This window comes from Dreissena polymorpha, chromosome 13 (genome assembly GCF_020536995.1).
Source record: "Dreissena polymorpha isolate Duluth1 chromosome 13, UMN_Dpol_1.0, whole genome shotgun sequence".
In the NCBI taxonomy this organism is placed as follows: domain Eukaryota; kingdom Metazoa; phylum Mollusca; class Bivalvia; order Myida; family Dreissenidae; genus Dreissena; species Dreissena polymorpha.
In genome coordinates this window covers 32,653,432-32,673,154 of record NC_068367.1, presented here as the reverse complement: position 1 = coordinate 32,673,154, position 19,723 = coordinate 32,653,432, and the positions used below count along the sequence as shown (strand labels likewise).

The following is a 19,723-nucleotide window of genomic DNA, read 5'->3' as shown; positions in this document are numbered from 1 at the left end:
TTTGAACAATTCTAAAAAGTAATTCTTTCTGAAGTTTAGTTGTTGAATGTATTATCAATATCAATGTCAAACATCGTTTTTGTAATGTCTTAAGGCTATTTTTAATGAATCAATTAACAGTAATAATGTGTATTACCTTATTGCTAATGAAATACAAAACTTACAAACACACGCTTGCTTAAGTTATACAATGTTATTGTAACCACGATTTACACATTAATTTAACATAAGTTATTGAACTTGATTATTTTTTATGACGGGAAAGCAATTGCATTTTCAATAAATACTGTTTACATTTTATCACGCGTTTATAAGTGTCGATCAACAAGGATTATTTAAATATAAATCAGACATACAGTATCAAAGTTTATTTTGAAAACTATTATGATTGCACAAGACATTTAACTGAATTCAGTGAATTTAAAGAACATACTATCTACTTTTTTTTAATTGCATTTTCTTTTGAATATTCAAAATGCTCATTCAATTTTATTTCAGCAGTGTATATCATTTGTCTTTACAGAGTGTGGCGGGGTCCTGACAGAATCATTTGGCGTCATTACGAGCCCCAACTTCCCGTCATATTACAGCCACAAATTGCAATGTACCTGGGTCATCAACGCGCCAGAGGGAAGCCGTATCAATGTGCATACCTGATTTTTCAATTATTGTTCAATCAACAAACAAAAATTATACGTTTCTTTTAATCTGTGTGTGGCATTTAATACATAAAGGGGATCATATTCTTATTACATTTGACATTTCAAATTGTTCTCATATTATTCATTTTTATTACAGTGTTAAACTTACAGTTAATAATGTCATCCAAGCTAAACAATGTTTTACATGCTCAAACGTTCCACCACAATGAATTCTTACTTAATTATCTGCCTCTTGTGTTTTCAGGTGAACTTAACAGACTTTAAAATGGAGACCCATTCAAAGTGCAATTTTGACTACCTGGAGCTATTCAACGGACCTAACGCCTCCTCTCCGCCAATCGGAAAGTACTGCGGGGAAGCGCCACCTAAGGGATTCCAGTCGCAGTCGAACTCTGTCGGTATTGTCTTCATCACAGACCAAAGCCAAAGTGCGATGGGTTTCCGGATGACTTACACATTCACACAGGGTAGGAACCGTTATAAGAATGTTCCCTTTTTCATGTGAATCAAAAAACTCACTTCCTGCATGTTTTAAATCAAAATCTGCACTTCGTCTGATCAATGAGACCACACCACTTTCTTTCATTTGATAAAATATTTCTTATATTTATTTCTTAACATTAATTTGCACAGAACCGTTACATCGCGGTTCGCGAGATCCAAGGATCGCGATTACGATATAATTTGTCAGGTTATTTTATGTAGTTATAAATGCATACGTACACTGTGGTCATTTCAAACATGTATTAACCTGCCTTTTTTTGTTGCATCAAGTTGTGTATGCTTTTATAATTTTTCATGTAAGATTATATTCCATGTCAGTATTTTCAAATTCGTCTTTTTCAATTATTGAACTCCGCAAAGCCTTTACGAATTTGTTTATGTGATGTGAACAAAGTCTACCTACGAATAGACAGTTCTCCAGAATTTGACGTAAATAGTTTGCCATGCTTAAAAGCATTATCTTCATGCACAATGTCTCATTATCCTCGCGAACAGCGAGAGCTTTGCAAATCGATTGCTGAATAAATACTTCGCGGCATAGAGAACGTTGGATTTTTAATTTTAATAACACAATTTGTTGTGCTTTTTTGTACCAAATACGGAAAACATTTTCTCTAAATTAATACGAATAGGTTATGTTGCTACAATGGTTGAGATAGGTCTGTATTGATATGTGACAAGGACAGTGATTGTATATATCTCCATGTCAAAAGCGTGTATTTGACTGCCTGAGTGCTGATAAGCTGATAAGATTATGGAGCAAAATAGATGTACAGCTATCATTATGTCAAATTCAAAGACAGGATTTTGTCAGGGGTGGCTCGCGCACTTATGTATAACCGTTAATGTTTGATGTTGGGAACGTATGGGTATTGTTTGTAAAACAACATAAGGGTGATACATTTACGTACTATGAAATCATGAATACATAACACGTTTTGTTGTCAGAACATAACAACTATTCTTTATTTTTCCCGGGTATACATCGATTCAATATGGGGAAAATATAATATACATAGTACAAAATACAAGTGTGTGCTTTTGTTGTCAGACTGCCCACATGAACGTAACAGCGTAAACTGTTCCAATCAATGTCATTGCCGTGTGGGCCCATGCGACGGTGTAACGGGTGCATGTGGAAATGGGGTCTGTAAAGACGGATGGAAAGGAACAGCGTGTAATGAAAGTAAGATATCAAAGGATATTATTGAACAAACAACACAAACATAAAACACAAATATGAAACACATATCTCAAATATTTAAATAAGATGAGTTATGTCCGAATACTCTAGAATTCTAACAACACATCGGCCATTTTTATTCTTACATGTGAAATGATAAATATGAACACATATAGCGATTGATTTGGATTAATTATCTGAGCATATTAATGGGTTTCACGTAAACATTGTTAATTTCTATGACCTAATATCGCATAAAAGACAAAACTTACAAAGACCCGCGTGCTTAATTATTACAATTTTATAGGATAAACGATTTTGAAGATGCGTAAAACTATTTTATTGTAAAAAGAAATACATTTCACTGAGATTAAAAAAATATCAAGTGTTGGTTTTCAGCCTGCCCACACGGAAGTTACAGCGTTAACTGTTCCAAATATTGCCATTGTCGTGTGGGCCCATGCGACGGTGTTACTGGTGCATGTGGGAATGGTGGCTGTAAAGACGGATGGACAGGAATAGCGTGTAATGAAAGTAAGTTCGATATTGCTTTTAATTAAAAATTTAACACACCAAAATATCTCATATTTGTAAATAGCATAAGGTATTAACGGCATATATTTATATAGAAAACTGACGACAGATTGACTCTTTAAATTCGTGCAAAGATACGTTTGAACACGTATGTTATGTACAGTGATTTTTGGGAATGATTCGGATAAAGCATTTAAGCGGATAAATAGAAATCTCATAAACAGTGTAATTTGTTTTAAGGATATTGCACACTACAGACAGTACACCTACACAAACACGATTGCTTAATTTTTACAATGCCGTTGAAACAACGATTTTAAAACTACGCGAAACTGATAACATTTAAAGTCTTTTTTTATTGTAAAACGACATACGTTCAACACAGGTTGCAAACGTTTTTGGAGAATTTTTCTATATTTTATTAATATGCACACACATGCATAATAATATTTGTTAAATGGCAACAGCCTGCGATCCATCCATATTTGGGGCTAGCTTACCCTATATATATATTTATTTATTTATTTATTATATATATTATATATATATATATATGTGATCTGGCGCGAGTTGTCATATCATACCATATTTTATTAAACGAGTTCAGGAATTGTGTTAGTAAGCCAGCCTTTGGCGAGCTTACTTACGAATTTCCTGGACGAGTGTCAGATCTTTTTTATCGCATGCTTTTAAATGAGCAAATTAAATAAATATTAACGCAAACATTATGATAAATCCCGAATGTTGTTAACATTTCGTCATTTGACGTTGCAACGTCATTTCAGCAAAATAACAAAATGCGAATGGTCAATCACCGAAAATTAAGCCAATGAAAACGATTAAAATGTTGTATTACACATGTGTAATTAAAAAAATGTAATGGTTGTATTACATGGAAAACAGAGTATAGCATGTGATAAACATATATATGTCATTGCCTCGAATATATAATATGCTATCAACTTGAGGATAATTGTCGCAATCATCAATTCGCATCTTGATGTTCGCAACTGCACCGTTGTTACGTCACTTTATGTTACTCATTGATTGGTAATCTTGCGCACTTCACATTTTGGCATGTTTGTACACTGCGTATTATTTGCTTTCATTTACTTGTGTCAGTCCTTTTATCAACCGATGTGCTGATTAAATTTTAGTATTCACTTTCTCAATAGTAACTAAAATAATAACATTGGAAATAATTGTAGTATTTCATGACACATTTGTGTAATCGACTTGATCTCAGTTATAAACAGAAAACGTACGCTACCAAAGTTTGACCTTTTGCCATAAAATCCTGGTAAAGTTTTCAGCGCTCGTCATACACAAAGATCGCATATTTGTATTTACAACAATTCTGATATACCAAAAATATGATAAATGGTTAAACATATTTCTTTGAGTATGTCTTCTCAAAACACATCTGTTAAATACCTTATTGAGGTGTTATAATCAGAAAAATGATTACCGACCATCGCCAAAATATCCAAAGCGTATGTACTTTGAGATTAAAGAAATATGTCGTGATGCAAAACTGAACAATATGATTACTTATAATATTTAATATTTCAAATGGGTAAGTCGACATCATTCAAGTATTTGTTTAACTGAATTTTGTCAGAAGTGCGTAAGCTTACGAGACAAAGGAATTTTTTTTAAATGACGTTTTTATCGTTTTATTTTGCATAAGGCCAGCTCTTGATTTAATATTGGAGGTATGTTTTTTTGTATAAAAGTCGATAAGAATTATATATGCTTAGTAAAGCATTACATTATTAAGTTATTTCGATCCAATGTATATAAGCCTATCTACAAATAAACAGTTCTAGATAATTTCATGTAAATAATTGGTCCTGATGAAAAGCAGGCGAAAATTATCGTGTATATGCAACGTCACAACATCCTCGCGAAAAGCATTGACGGTAATATTTGATTACTGACGGTAATATTTGATTACTGAAAAGGACATTCTTGCCACAAAGAACGTTGAAGTCTTTACTTTTTGTGTCACAATCTGTAGTGTATGTTTTATGAAATATGACAAACCTTATTCTAAATTCTCACAACTATTTTTTGCTGTCTATAGTTCTACAATTATTGATATAGGCCAGTATTGATCTGTGATAAGTTCAGGGATTTTATACCACTTCCCTGTGAATGGCGTAAATGTGGCTGCATGAGCACTGATTAGATGATAAAATAATGGGATGTAATAGATTGACAGCTAGCATCATGTCAAATTCAAAGCCAGGATTTCATCAAGTGTGGCGCAATTATGAAGAACTGTTAATGTTTCATGTTGGGAAACTATGGTTATTGCATGACGCACTACACAAGCAAAATACATTTACGAACTATCAAATCATGAATACAGTATACGTTGGTGTCAGACTTCCCAATCGGCAGTTTCATCGTAACCTGTGACAGATCCGTTACATCGCGATTCGCGTGATCCATAGATCGCGATTACGACATAACTTGTCAGGTCTTTCATGTAGTTATAAATGTATAAGCTTTCCAGTCTATCAGAGGCAACTAGACCGCTGCTTCCGTTGCAGAATTGCCTTTATGGTAACCTGTTAAAATCGCTATGCAACTAAATCATATCCCTTCGTAACTGTTTATGTATGATAACGAACTGAGCTATCGCGTTGTCTTGGCCGAAGATAAGGGTCAGATGAAACTTCAAAGACTGTGTCAGCGATGAAAATAAGAAATCTTACATTTAACATAACCAATAATAACGGAGGTCTTTGATCCAAATTAAGGTATACGAAATTATGGCCTACGAATCATGAACTGGTAATAAGTTTGTTCCTGATTCGTAAGCGTTGATTGCATACGATCACTTACGGATATTTTTTTGGTCGATGCTGTGTGTGATATTTCGGCTTAATCATGTTATATAGCCGTGTTCTGTCACATTCATGACTGTATAGTTTATTTGACGATCAACACTAAAAAGAAGTATTATTAAGACGATAATAAATAACTGGCATTTTCTTACTAAATATAAATTTTAATGAACAAAAGAGTAGTACATATACATGAAAATCATGTTATGTGTATGTTGGAAATTAGACATATTTATTTCCATACGCTTCTACTCAGTTTTGATAATATATATTCTTCTAAGAACGTCAGGTTACAAAACGGAATGAGCATTGCAGATTCATTAACAAGTCTTATATAAGTCAGCATACACTTGAGGCTCTCGCTCCGGATTCATAGAGCATGTAACTGCGCGGGGAGCATAAAATATATTTATATGTTGCTATTTAATAATTGTGATGTCAACATAAGAAAGATAAATATAACGCTTTGTATAAAACATGTTTAATCTTTCTGTTTAAGATTTATTTAAATATGTTATCGGCATCAAACAGTCAAGCAAGTAATCAATACATACAATCACATACTCATGTATTTTGTTTTCACCTACGCAAGGCTGTTTGTTTAGAATTTGATTAATTTTGATAAGTTATTCTTCCTTAAGATTATTTTTTTAATGAATGATCAATATTCTCGTCAAACATGTTTTTGAAATGTCTTTAAAATAAATAATTTAATGAATTATGTATTAATTTCTATGACGTAATTGCAAAGGAAAAACATAACGTACAACATACGCTTGCATAATTAAAGGGGCCTTTTCACAGATTTTGGCATTTTTTAACTTATTCATTAAATGCTTTATATCGATAAATGTAAACATTGGATCGTAAAAGCTCCAGTAAAAAATCAAGAATAAAATTTAAAAAAGGAAAAGAACATTGCCCGGACTAGGTTTCGAACCAGTGACCCCTGGAGTCCTGCCAGAGTCCCGAAGTAAAAACGCTTTAGCCTACTGAGCTATTCCGCCGAGTACATATACTTGAAGTATTTTATACCTTATATAAGCAATCTTCGTAGTTTCACAAAATTTAACGACAAAAACAGAACTCTCCAAATTATTCAATCGTTTCGCGTTGCAACGCTTTATAATTTTTAGGTTTTAAAATCGTCAAAAGATGCATATAATGGCTATATTAGACCATGGTAAATGTTCAGTATTACTGTTTCCTCACAAATATCATAACTAAAACGAAAATTTGCGAATCTGAAACAACTTTTTCCAATTTTGTCAATTTACCAAAGCGTGAAAAGATCCCTTTAAAACAATGCTATTGTAACTACGATTTACATATTAATTTAACGTAAGTTATTGAACTTTATTAAACAAACTATGACGGGGTCAGAAATTGCATTTTCAATTTATAATATTCACATTTTCTCACGCTTTTTATAAGCGCCGATAAACAAAGGTTATTCAAATATAAATCAGACCAACGGTATTAATGTTTATTGTGAAAACTATTATGACTGCACAATAAATTTAACTGAATTAAATTAAAAGTGAATTAAAAGAAAATAATATAGTCTTTTTTAACTACATTTTAATTTGAATCTTCAAAATGCTTACTCAATTTTATTTCAGCATTGTATATCATTTTCCTTTACAGAGTGTGGCGGGGTCCTGACAGATCCATTTGGCGTCATCACGAGCCCCAACTACCCGTCGAATTACAACAGAAACGTTCAATGTACCTGGGTCATCAACGCATCCGAGGGCTATCAGATAAATGTTCATACTTGACATTTTGATTATTGTTCAATCAACCGACAACAATCATACTATTTTAATTTTTGTGTGGCATTTAATAAAGCAAGTCGATCATATTATCATAACATTTGAAACTAAAAACAAATCCATTATAACTCCAAAATGTGTTACAGGTACAGAGTTCCACCACAATAAATTCACACTATATAACTTGTCTTTTGTGTTTTCAGGTGAACTTTACAGACTTTGCTCTGGAGGACAGCTCCGAGTGCAATTATGACTTCCTGGGGCTCTTTTACGGACCTAACGCCTCCTCTCCGTTAGTCGGGAAGTTCTGCGGGACAGCGCCACCTTGGCGATTCCAGTCGCAGTCGAACTCTGTCCGTATTGTCTTTTCCACAGACTCCAGCGATAGTGCGAGGGGTTTCAATCTGACGTACACGTTCTCCGTACAAGGTAGGAATCATTATAAGAATGCTCCCATTTGCGTGTCGATTAAAAACAAAAATGTGTTATAAATCAAAATCTACACCCTTTCAGATCTATTAAACCGCTCGACTTTCTTTGATTACCTTCATATTTTCGTATATTTATTTCTGAAAATCCATATGAACAGATCCGTTACATCGCGGTTTGCGGTAACAAACGGATCGCGATTTTAATATCACTTGTCATGCCATTCATGTAGTTAAATATGCATAAGCATATAGAGGAAATTTGTTCATGTCAGTGTAAAATCTTTGTTATTTCACGAGTGATCATAGGAAATATATTTTTCTACGGTCACGAGTGAAATAACAAACGATCTTACACTGACATGAACACATTTTCTGTTTCTTTTATGCCCCTTTTTCAAGAAAATAATTAACAGCCGTTTCCCTTTCGCTGAAAAGTTACCCTTTCTCGGAGTTTCTCCCGTGGAGTGCCTCAATACATTTCAAAACACAAAATGACGTCATTAGTGTGACGAAATGACGTCATTATATCAGCGAACTTCTCCAGTTCAACTCTTTTACAATGTAAATAAACGGTGAAAAAGCATAAAATAAAATGAAAATTTGTTGGAATCGGTGGAATGTCGATTTTTATTCACTCGTGATCATAGTAAATATATATAAAATTATTTATGATAATCTAAAAATTGAAAAAGGAGTTCCGAAAATTTGTTCTTTTCACCGGTGAAAATAACAATTTGTTATTTTCACTAGTGTTATTTCGATGCAGAAATGTCATATTTTATCATTAGGTATAAAAGAAAGTTGGGTAATCTCCAACACGTATTTACCTACCTTTTTGTTGCATCAAGTGTTATATGCATTTCTTTAAAATTGTTCAAATATGATATTATTCCATGAATGTATTTTCAAATGCGTGTTTTTCATTTTTTTAATTCTGATATGATTTTCCGAATTCAGTTAATGTGATGTTAAAAAAGTATTATAGGGTAACTCGCCCTTGAGTCGATTTCGCCCTTGAGTCGGACATTTTTATCTATGTAATTTTCAAAGATAAGTTTTGATAGCACGATTTGTGACGTTATAATGAATACTTTACCCTTCATTCTCAAAACAAATAAAATTTCGAAATAAAATGTTATCAAATATTATCTCACGATTAATTTTGATTCGTTACAGTATTAACAATTTCTGGTGACGAAAAATTCAGAATTTTCAATTATCGATTATCTTTATACCATCGGCATTTTGGTAAAATACGCGTCAGCTTATTCACAAATGACTCAATATTGAAAACATAACCTTATTCTATAAAAATGAAAGGTAATTTTCAGTTGTTCGCTCAGTTGTATAGGTTTTATAGTAAACAATGAATTACAACTCAAGGCGAACGCAATTCGCCCTTATGGCGAACATGCGTTTATGTACTGGCAGAGGCACACGAATGAGAAATTAACAACAAATTCATTCAAATTATCATGACTCAATCTATAAACAATCCAATAGCTTACAAACAACAAGGATCGCATAATGTTTTATCTTTGTATTTCTTTACTTTTCTTTGTTACCCCCAGTGCTACAAATGGTTCCGTTGTTGTAAAGGTTGGATAGACACTTCTAGTGACCATGTCAACTTTCCTCTTTGTATAACATATTTTCGTCAACATGCTGACAAAATAACGCACTTAAAAAAATCAACACATGACTGTCATAGTTATGTCATGCAATTTTGAAAATAAAACTACCGTAACAATATGTGTGTGTGTGTCGAAAGCACATGGACTTTCAGCTGCTAAACTTAGTCATCATTTTGACGTTTAGTAATGCTTTACAAGTCCTTTTTTCTAAACAACGGTCCAGTAGGGATATGTTTTTATATAAATAACACAACTGATTTAAATCTCCTATATTTATATTTACATACTAAATATATTTCTGTCTAATTTTGAAAGCGTTTAACTATTCACTTTGTGCATGTGTGGCAAAGAGTTTGTTAAAATGCAACGAAAAGCAATGAAGGTTTTTAAAGATGATGGTCTCGCCCGAAAATTATGCGGTGCAGCATACAATGATAAATACATAAAAATTAGTAAATCGATGTTTCCATTGTTGATGACATTATATTGTCGATTTGGCTTAACATATATGAGTTCATTGATGAATTAAGGGTCATTAAACATTCATTTACAGATCTCTTTTACATGGGCTGTTATGAGGACAGTAAAAACCGAATCCTTGCAGATTATGATTACCATTCTGAGTCGAACTCACCAACCGAGTGTTCAAACAACTGCAGCCACTACAAGTTTTTCGGAGTGGAGGTTGGTTGTAGATTTAACATAGCACACCTATAGCGTAGACATTAACTCAATACAAAGGTGTAAAAAGAAATCCTTTAGCTATAAAAATTTAATATATTATAATGTATCCCAATGTGTCCCCTATTTGTGGTACATTTTGTGTTTAACATGCTTATTATCGTTGTGAATGTATAAAGAATTACATGCTCGTATTTCACCTTGATAATGTCTCCATTTTTCAGATTGGCAGAAATATGTCATCTAAGCATGCATACATTCAGTAAACATAAACTGAAAAAGTGATGATCCCTTTTAACAGTAAAATGTTTAGACAATTTTCAATTGCTTATTCGTAAACAACGGCGTTGCTATCAATATTGTTTATTCTGATTGCACTTAGGCGCGGACTCATTGCCTCTGTGGTAATACGCTTCATTCTACAACTAAAAAGCCAGAGTCAGAGTGTTCCTTCATTTGTTCGGGCGACAGAAGCCAGATATGTGGCGCTCATTGGAGGATTAACATATACAGTCATGGGGGTAAATATACAATTTTTCCCCAAGATGTATATAAGTACATAATACGTGTTTAATCGCGTGAAGCAATACAGATAGTTAAACCCTTGTCGAAACAATAAGTCATATAACGCTATGAATATAACATGTAAAACGTGTATTTCTGATTTAGACAAGTATCATGGTTAAAAACATGTCCTATTTGGGATGCTTAACAGTTTACATGTCTAAAAGGCGTGTTTAAATTGCAAATGATTCTACATATATCAATAATATTTTTACTATGTAGAACTAAATACAGTATGCTCAAACTGGCCGTGAAAGTCTTTTACAGACTCTTGAAAGGTGTTTGGATATTCTCAGTATCAATTTAATTGGCAAACATTGATGATTCTGTATTTAAAAAAATGGAATGTAGTTAATTTGCAATTATCGAACAATGATTCACCATTGTATATTTGATTTACTATATGTGGAAATCAATTAATCCCCAGGTACAAACAACATTTATGTCGCATGAATATTCGCGTACCGACACAAGGTTTAAGGTAATTATCTAGAATGAAAATAAATTGCCCATTTGATGTCGGTTTTGTTGTTTGTTTTTTATCTCAATTGACTAGCGGAAAAATATTTTTCATTAAGGTCAAACAAATCTATTGGTGTTTAAATTTTATTTCGAATGCCTTTATCTCCAAATGCTGCTTTTTCAATGGACCTTAGGGAAAAATCGCTTCACGATGAACAATTGAATTCAAACTTGACAATTGAGAAGAAAAGGCTAACTCCATCCCGCACAATATAGTTTGTAAAGGTTACGGGGACAGCCAATATCTACTTGGTATTGTGTGAAATTATGATATTCCGACAAGCAAGGAACGTACTTTAACGCTAATAGTTAAATGCACGTATCCAAAGAATAACATCGCATTTTATGGACATGTAATTGATCCGGTGATTTCATTAAGCAAGCGCGTTTTCAAAATTTTGACATAAGTATTCGTATTCATTACCATTCTGTCCTGTCTGATTACGTTGGCAATTATTATACCCACAACACGCAAAACAGATATGCCAGGAAAGAGTATTGATTCATGTAATATTGGTTACTCAACCACTGCAAAAGTTAAACGTATTAATTGTTGATTATTAAAGAAAGTAAAAAATTATTATTAAGAATCAACGAAAAAAATACTAAATTTCTTTATTCCACTAATGTAAAATTCATATATTGAAAACCTTAAACAAACATGGAAATAATTGACACATATTGACTCATTTTCGTGGTAAAATGTAAATGTGTTGCAAAATCGCTCAGTTGTACTCCTCGTGTATCATACATTCAAGTATAACGTTAATAAGGAGTGATCATCTAAAAACAAATTGGGTTTCACTGGTTTTGATTTAATATATTTTGAAAATGTGTAAATATTTCGTTTGTTTTATATGCGTATCCTTCAATAATGGCCGTTCAAGCAAATAGACGTATTTGAAATCCATTTTACAGTATTTGTAACCTAAGAAGACATGTACTTATACTTACTATCAAATCATGGACACACCACATGTTTTCGTTGTCAGATTGCCCACTCGGACGTACCGGAGTAAACTGTTCCAAGCGATGCCATTGCCGTGTGAACCCATGCGACAATGTTACGGGTACATGTGGAAACGGTGGCTGTAAAGACGGATGGAAAGGAATGGCGTGTAATGAAAGTAGGTTTTCAATGGATATTAATGAAACAAGAAAGCACAAATTAAACAAACAGCTAATATATGCAAACAAGATATATAACGTCCGCATATAATGCTCTAAAATCTGTCAACAAATAGACCATTTTAGATTCGTTCATTTGCAAAGATATATATGAAAAATACTTCCGCTTCCGGTGTGGCTGGTCGATGTTTTCTAAACGCCATAATAAATTGTGAAACAAATTTAAAATAGTGAGATTCTGATATAGTGTACAAGGGTTTTGATTGGATATATGTGTGTGTCGCATGTGAGTCTCTATCATCCTAGATACATTTCAACTGAAAAGTTGCAATAATAGCTATAATACCGGCTAAAATAAATGCATGCTTACATTTTTTCTTTGTTTTGGATTTTCGACAAGCGCAAAGTTGAATAACTGTAAATAACTGTGACAAATTGAGAAGTTCTCACTTCGGCCGTTTCTCCATGACCCGTCACGCATGAGTGAGACGCCATCCTCAGAATAAAGCGCGCATGTAAATCGGTCTAACTAATCACGTCCCGTTACTCGCATGGGGAAGAACATAGAGAAACGCAGAGAGAAACGCAAAAAAAGTAGTTATTCGGATTAATGAGAAAGACTTAAAGTAACAACGTCAGGGTTCAAGCGGACATGTAAATGATGAAGTAAGTGACATTCTTTCGCAAACATATTCAGTGCTTTACCCTGCTGACAGTGACAGTGACAGTTCTTCATCGCTCCAGTTTTTGATTTAAGCAAAAAAAATCCACCTGTAATGGCGGATTCACACTCAGATATAACAACCGGTGGGGAAGGATTTGAACAATGCGTACGAGAACAGTTTAGTTTTCTTAGGACTTCCATTTCATTACAGAAGCCAAATCATAATAACGAAACGCCTTAACGAATATGGAACAAGAATGGGGCGTGCAGAGAACCTGTACACAGAACACAGCAAGTCTATAGAGTTTGCGCATACGGAGATAATAGACATTAAGAAAGAGAACACAAAACTCGGCACCCAGTGTTTATCCGTGCAAAATCGCTCGCTGATGCAAATCAAATTATATCAAATCTACAAAAACGACAGGCAGAATTTGAACGACAGGCTGTCATAACAACTTAAGACTAGTGGGATATCATGAGCGTGACCATGCAAACACAGAAGAGACGCTAAATATTGTTAGAACAGTACTAGAAAAGGACTTTAAAAGGTCTGACATACACGTCGAAAATGCATACAGAGCAGGCCAAAAGCAATCCGGGAAAATAAGACAAATCGTATTTAAAGTACGATCTTTTAACGACAAACTGTCCATTTTCAACTCCAAAAAGGCCGCGCTGGACAAAAAGAGTTTCTTCATAACCGACGACCTGTCTGAAACTGACAGACAGACATAAAACCTGTGATAGAGCAAGCTGTGCGCGAGAAAAAACAAGTTTGATTTAGTTACGGAGCGCTTTTTATCGAAGGGGAGCGCTATCGCGGCCTGATTCCAGAGACGTCCTGCAAATCTATCGCAAAAATAGGATACCACCCAGCTATGTGCCGAAACAATTAAAATCTCGACATGGAATATTAACGGATGGACACAAAATAACCATTTACAAAGGGAGGATATATTAAGTAAACTAAATGCTGATATCAGTTGACTAACAGAAACGAAATTAAGATCAACGGATACTATTTTAATAGAGTTCTACAAGCCATATTTGTTTAACAGGGAGCATTTAAAGAAAACTGCAACATGTGGATCAAGAGGCGTTGCGATTCTTATTAAAGACACGATTGAAGAAAATTTCTACGTAACGTGTGCTAGCAGAACTTTCGAAGGCATCCTAAGCCTTAAGCTTACGAATCATCATGTGTAATTGTCATTACAGTATGTTATCTACCCCCTGAAGGCTCAGAACGAGGCCAGCACGAGGACGAATTCTTTGATCACCTAACGGGCATTATATACCTACACTCAAATGCGGACTGCTTATTGTTTTGCGGTGACATAAACGGACGAATCTCGGATTTAAACGACACCATCGTAAATATAGATAATGTGCATGTCAGAAAACCAATTAACTTTACAAAAAATAGGCACGGTTAATCATTTGTAGAATATTTAAGAGAAGCGAAACCGTGCGTATTAAATGGACGCATTTCTCCGGAATATGACAATTTCACGTATTTCTACTAAAGGGAAAGCAGTGGTAGACTACATATTCACCCCACACTCGAATATCGAATTATTTAACAGATTCGAGGTACATACCGTAAAAAAAAGCCATCAGTGCGACATTAAACCGGATTGCGCAATGCAATTGTAATATGTTGTACTATAACTGTTAAAAAATTTATCAATACTGAAACAAACAGAACCAACGGAACGTGCACTGACAATAATAATAATCCAATAAATGGGAAGAGGTTTAATTACGACTCAATACCAGCGCAGTTTATCGTAAACAACAGACTGATAGAAATGATCGATAAAATACAAACGTGTAATTTGCGCCAAAGTGAAATCGATAATTTATATAGGGAGGTTTGTGACTTATACTATGAAACACTCCTTGCAAAAGTAAAACACAGTAACATGTCAAAACGATCAAAAAAGGGCTTCCGTCATCAGTCGAAACCGTAGTGGAACAGTGAACTTGACTCTCTCTTCAAAGATGTGTGTGAAAGTGAACATGCATTTCTAAAGTGTAACAGTAACAAACGCAACAAACTTGAATACAGGCGCCCGTATACATTAAAGAAACGTCGTTTCGATAGGGAAATTAAACGATGTAAGCGGCAGTTTGAAAGGGAAAACCAAATTGAACTGGAATTTATATGCACGGAAAACCCAAAATAATTTTGGCGCCATATTAAGGCGCTAGGCCCTCGACGAGACTCCAAAATACTCATGGAAACAATCGACGAAGATGGTAACATAGTAACCGACAATAAAAGTTTCCTTCAAATTTGGGAGAGAGAATTCCAAAAACTTTTTGATAAAGCGGAAGCATTCGAAGGCGCAAACTTCGATGAACAATTTTACGAGGAAGTAAAGAAGTTTAAGTTGGAACTCCAACAACAGTTCTAAGCGGCAGAAAACGTTAATGACGCTAACTCTCACCCGATGCTAAACGCAACAATAAGTGTATCGGAGGTGATAAAAGCTCTATCAAACTGCAAAAACGGTAAAGCATGCGGAGAGGATTCACTTCCGTACGAAGTCTTTAAAAATGAAAGTTCCTACCATCTGCTCCACGAACTGTTTAACAAATGTTTCACTTCTGGGATAACGTCCTCTATGTGGTCCGCGTCAATAATCAAGCCAATCTCGAAGAACAACACGTGCGACCCGCGTATACCACTTAATTATCGTGGTATTAGCCTACTTCCGGCCGTGAGCAAAATATTCGCGAGTGTTCTTAACAACCGTTTGACACAATACCTTGACCAGAACGAAATAATTGTCGATGAGCAAAATGGCTTCCGCAAACATAGATCTTGCACCGATCACCTATTCACATTGTGCTCCATCATTCGCAACAGAAAGGCAGCGGGACTAGCAACATATACATGTTTCATTGATATGATGAAAGCATTTTATAGAGTGGACAGGGATTGTCTGTTAGCCAAACTACTAGCAATAGGTGTGAATGGACGCTTCTATCACGTTCTACGTCATCTTTATAGCTCTTCGAACGCGAGGGTGAATATTAACAATCACTTAACCGACTACTTTAACATCGAATGCTCGGTCGAGCAGGGAAACATAAGTTCACCGACGTTATTTGGACTCTATATAAATGATCTGGCTCTTGAACTGAAGGAAATAAGCTGTGGTATAATGATCAACGGTGAAAATATATGTATCCTATTGTACGCGGACGACATTAATTTTAAGCGAGAGCGAGCAAAATCTTCAAAAAATGCTGGATAAAATCGATACATGGTGCAAAAGATGGCGCATGAAAATAAATCCTTCGAAAACGAGCGTTATGCATTTCCGAAAACAAAGTCAGCAACAAACAAAGTGAACCTTTAACATTGGAGAGCACGCTATAAACATAGCGAATAGTTATAAATACCTCGGTTGCATTTTATCAAACACGCTTGACTTCTCCATTACCGCTAACACACTAGCGGAATCGGCAGACAGGGCTCTCGGTGGGATTTTAAATAAAGCTAAAACAATAAATGGACTAACGTTTACACCAAACTTTATAACAGCAGTGTTATACCTGTAATGGATTATAGTTCAGGGGTTTGGGAATACAAAACATACTCGAAATGCGACACGATACAACATAGGGCGATTCGAGCCTTTCTTGGTGTTCATAAACACGCATCAAATGTCGTAATTAACGGCGACGTGAGGTGGCAGACTTCTACCGCCAGACACCATATGGGGATGCTGCGCCTGTGGGACCGCCTTGTTAAGATTCCAGACGATAGGCTAACAAAGAGGATATTTAATTGGGACTCTCAGAATAAGGGCTGGAACTCCGACATTAAACACATCTTTGACTCACTGAACCTTCAGCACTGATTTGCATCCAGATAGATGTGCAGCATTTCACTAGATAGTCTTCTCAGTCGGGCCACCGAATACTATCAGAAATACAAAATCAACAAATGGACACAGGGCCTCGAAACCCAGCCGAAACTTAGAACCTATCGGCAGATAAAACATCAATATGAGTGCGAAAACTACGTGATAATGTGCCTCCCGAAACACCTCAGATCGTTTATTGCCCAGATCAGAACTTGAACCTTGCCACTACACATTGAAACCGGGAGATTCCGACACCTGAAGCCTGAAGAGAGACTGTGTTTACTCTGCAAGGAACCAAATAAAATCGAATCCGAGTACCACTTCCTATATGAATGCTCCTGTTATACAAACCTCAGACTTATGTTTTACAACTCCATCATAACGATAATACCAGACCTGATTCGTATGGATTATAGTAACAGACTTAAATGCTTAATGACGGACAAACGAGTGATATATAAATTTGCTTTATTAATAAACGATTGCTATTTTAAACGAGAAAGTATACTGTGTGTGACGATATGACTTTATTATTGCTATTATACAAATTGTTCATGACACTTATTAATGCTATATCCTATATCAAATCAGTAGTTATTTTACTATATATTTTAACAGGCATAGCCATGTCTAATTAGTGACTCGTAAGCCATTTGCATGGCTGGGTAGTACTGTTTGATTTGAAACTGTAACGTTGCGGATCCGTTGTTTTTAAAATCTCATGTTTACAAGAATAAACCCACGTTCTTTGTTGATAGTTGTATTAAACACGCTGATTGGTTTGACAACGAGTGTATAGTTGCTCGAAATCAATACCATGACGCTTTACGATGTTTTAATTGTATTAAGTCTGATATAAATAGGAAAACGTTGTGTGAAAAGAAACGTCTTTTTAAGCAGTTAATTTACAAAAAGAAAAGGGATGCATTTAAACGAAAAATGATAGAAATTGAAAATTTAAAGAGTAAAAAGCCAAAGGAATTTTGGAAATATTTTAAATCTAAAAACAAAATAAATGACAATAAAATTTCAATACATGCATTCAAGGATTATTTTGATAATTGGAGTAATACTATTTCTTATACTAATAATGCCGAAGCTGTAGAATTTTGTTCAAATAATAATTTTAATGAGGAAAATTGTACTTTTCCCGAACTAGATCAGCCGATAACAGTAGATGAAGTTAAAAATGCAGTTAAAGTCTTAAAACGCGATAAAGCGGCTGGTAGTTACAGTATTTTAAATGAATATTTCTTGAAAGTTTGGATATTTTATCAAACCATTTATGTGACATGTTTAATAGTATTTTAGTTTCGGGCTTTTTTCTTGATCAGTGGACAGAAGGAGTTATCATACCTCTGCATAAAAAGGATCTGTTGATGATGTTGGTAATTAAAGAGGGATAACACTAGTTCGTTGTTTTTCCAAGTTGTTTACAACCATTTTAAACAAACGTATCGAATCGTTTTGTGAAGATAATGCTAAAATTTGGATTTAGAAGAGGATGTTCAACTATTGATGCTATTTATATCTTGTTGTCTGTTGTGCAGCATTTTTTAAATGAAAACAAACGTTTGTATGTTATATACGTTGATTTGCTCAAATGTTTTTATAGTATATATCGTAATGCATTATGGTTAAAAATGTATAAATCTGGTGTACAAGGTAAACTATTGAGAATAATTAAGAATATGTATGAAAATGTTAAATCTTGTGTTAAGTCGTGCACATCATATTCCGAATACTTTAGTTATGCTGTCGGTCTAAGACAAGGGGAGGTAATGTCCCCGATTCTTTTTTCACTGTTTGTAGAAGATTTGGAACTATTTTTACAAGACAGCACATTGTCTGGCCTAAATATAGACGACATAACCTTAATTTTATTGTTATTTGCGGATGACATAGCTATTCTAGGTAAATCACCAGAAGAAGTACAGAACCATTTAGATAACCTGTATGTCTATTGTAATACATGGGGGCTTAATGTTAATACTTAAAAAACAAAAATAATTTTTTTTCGTAAAATGGGGTAAAATTCGAAAAGATGAAAAATGGACATATAATAGCCAAGATATAGAAATCGTCGACAATTTTAATTATCTCGGCACTGTTTTGAATTACACTGGTAGTTTCACTTTAAATCAAGAACATTTGGTTGGAAAAGCCCTTAAGGCTATGAATGTTTTACTATATAAATGTAAGCAGTATGATCTTAAGCCGAAATTATTTTGTCAGTTGTTTGATTCTTTTGTTGGATCTATTTGTTGTTATGCCTCTGAAATATGGGGTTTTAAAAAATCAAAAGAGATCGAACGCATTCATTTCAAATTTTGCAAGAGATTGTTAAATGTGAAAATAAACACATGTAACGCTACAGTTTATGGTGAGCTAGGCAGACATTCAATATATGTTAATAGATATGAAAGAATTGTTAAGTATTGGTTAAAAATTATTAACAGTAAAAATATTATTATACAAACTGTTTATATGCAAGCATTAAATGATTGTTATAAGGGATGCAATAATTGGGTCGCAAATGTTAAACAATTGTTGAACGATTACGGATTTTCCTATGTTTTTGAAGCTGCAAATATAACTAATAGTCATGCTTTTGTATGTGAATTTAAATGCAGAATTATTGACACCTTTAAACAAGAATGGTTTGGTGATATGAATAGAATTTCTATATTTGATATGTATAG

The 19,723-nt window shown here is 34.2% G+C and overlaps 1 protein-coding gene across 5 annotated transcripts in view; it reads left to right on the top strand.

The window, feature by feature from the left end:
• LOC127856240 (multiple epidermal growth factor-like domains protein 10) overlaps positions 1-19,723 on the top strand; it is a 91,907-nt gene that overhangs the window by 52,437 nt on the left and 19,747 nt on the right. For 2 of the 5 annotated variants that reach the window (XM_052392332.1, XM_052392330.1), the window contains 9 exons: positions 524-645; positions 907-1,129; positions 2,218-2,352; positions 2,749-2,883; positions 7,386-7,507; positions 7,717-7,942; positions 10,132-10,262; positions 10,642-10,780; positions 12,338-12,472. In XM_052392332.1, coding sequence (XP_052248292.1) covers positions 524-645; positions 907-1,129; positions 2,218-2,352; positions 2,749-2,883; positions 7,386-7,507; positions 7,717-7,942; positions 10,132-10,262; positions 10,642-10,780; positions 12,338-12,472 — 1,368 coding nt within the window. The remainder of the gene's footprint in view (positions 1-523; positions 646-906; positions 1,130-2,217; positions 2,353-2,748; positions 2,884-7,385; positions 7,508-7,716; positions 7,943-10,131; positions 10,263-10,641; positions 10,781-12,337; positions 12,473-19,723) is intronic. The other 3 variants (XM_052392334.1, XM_052392333.1, XM_052392331.1) reach the window with 3 other exon arrangements.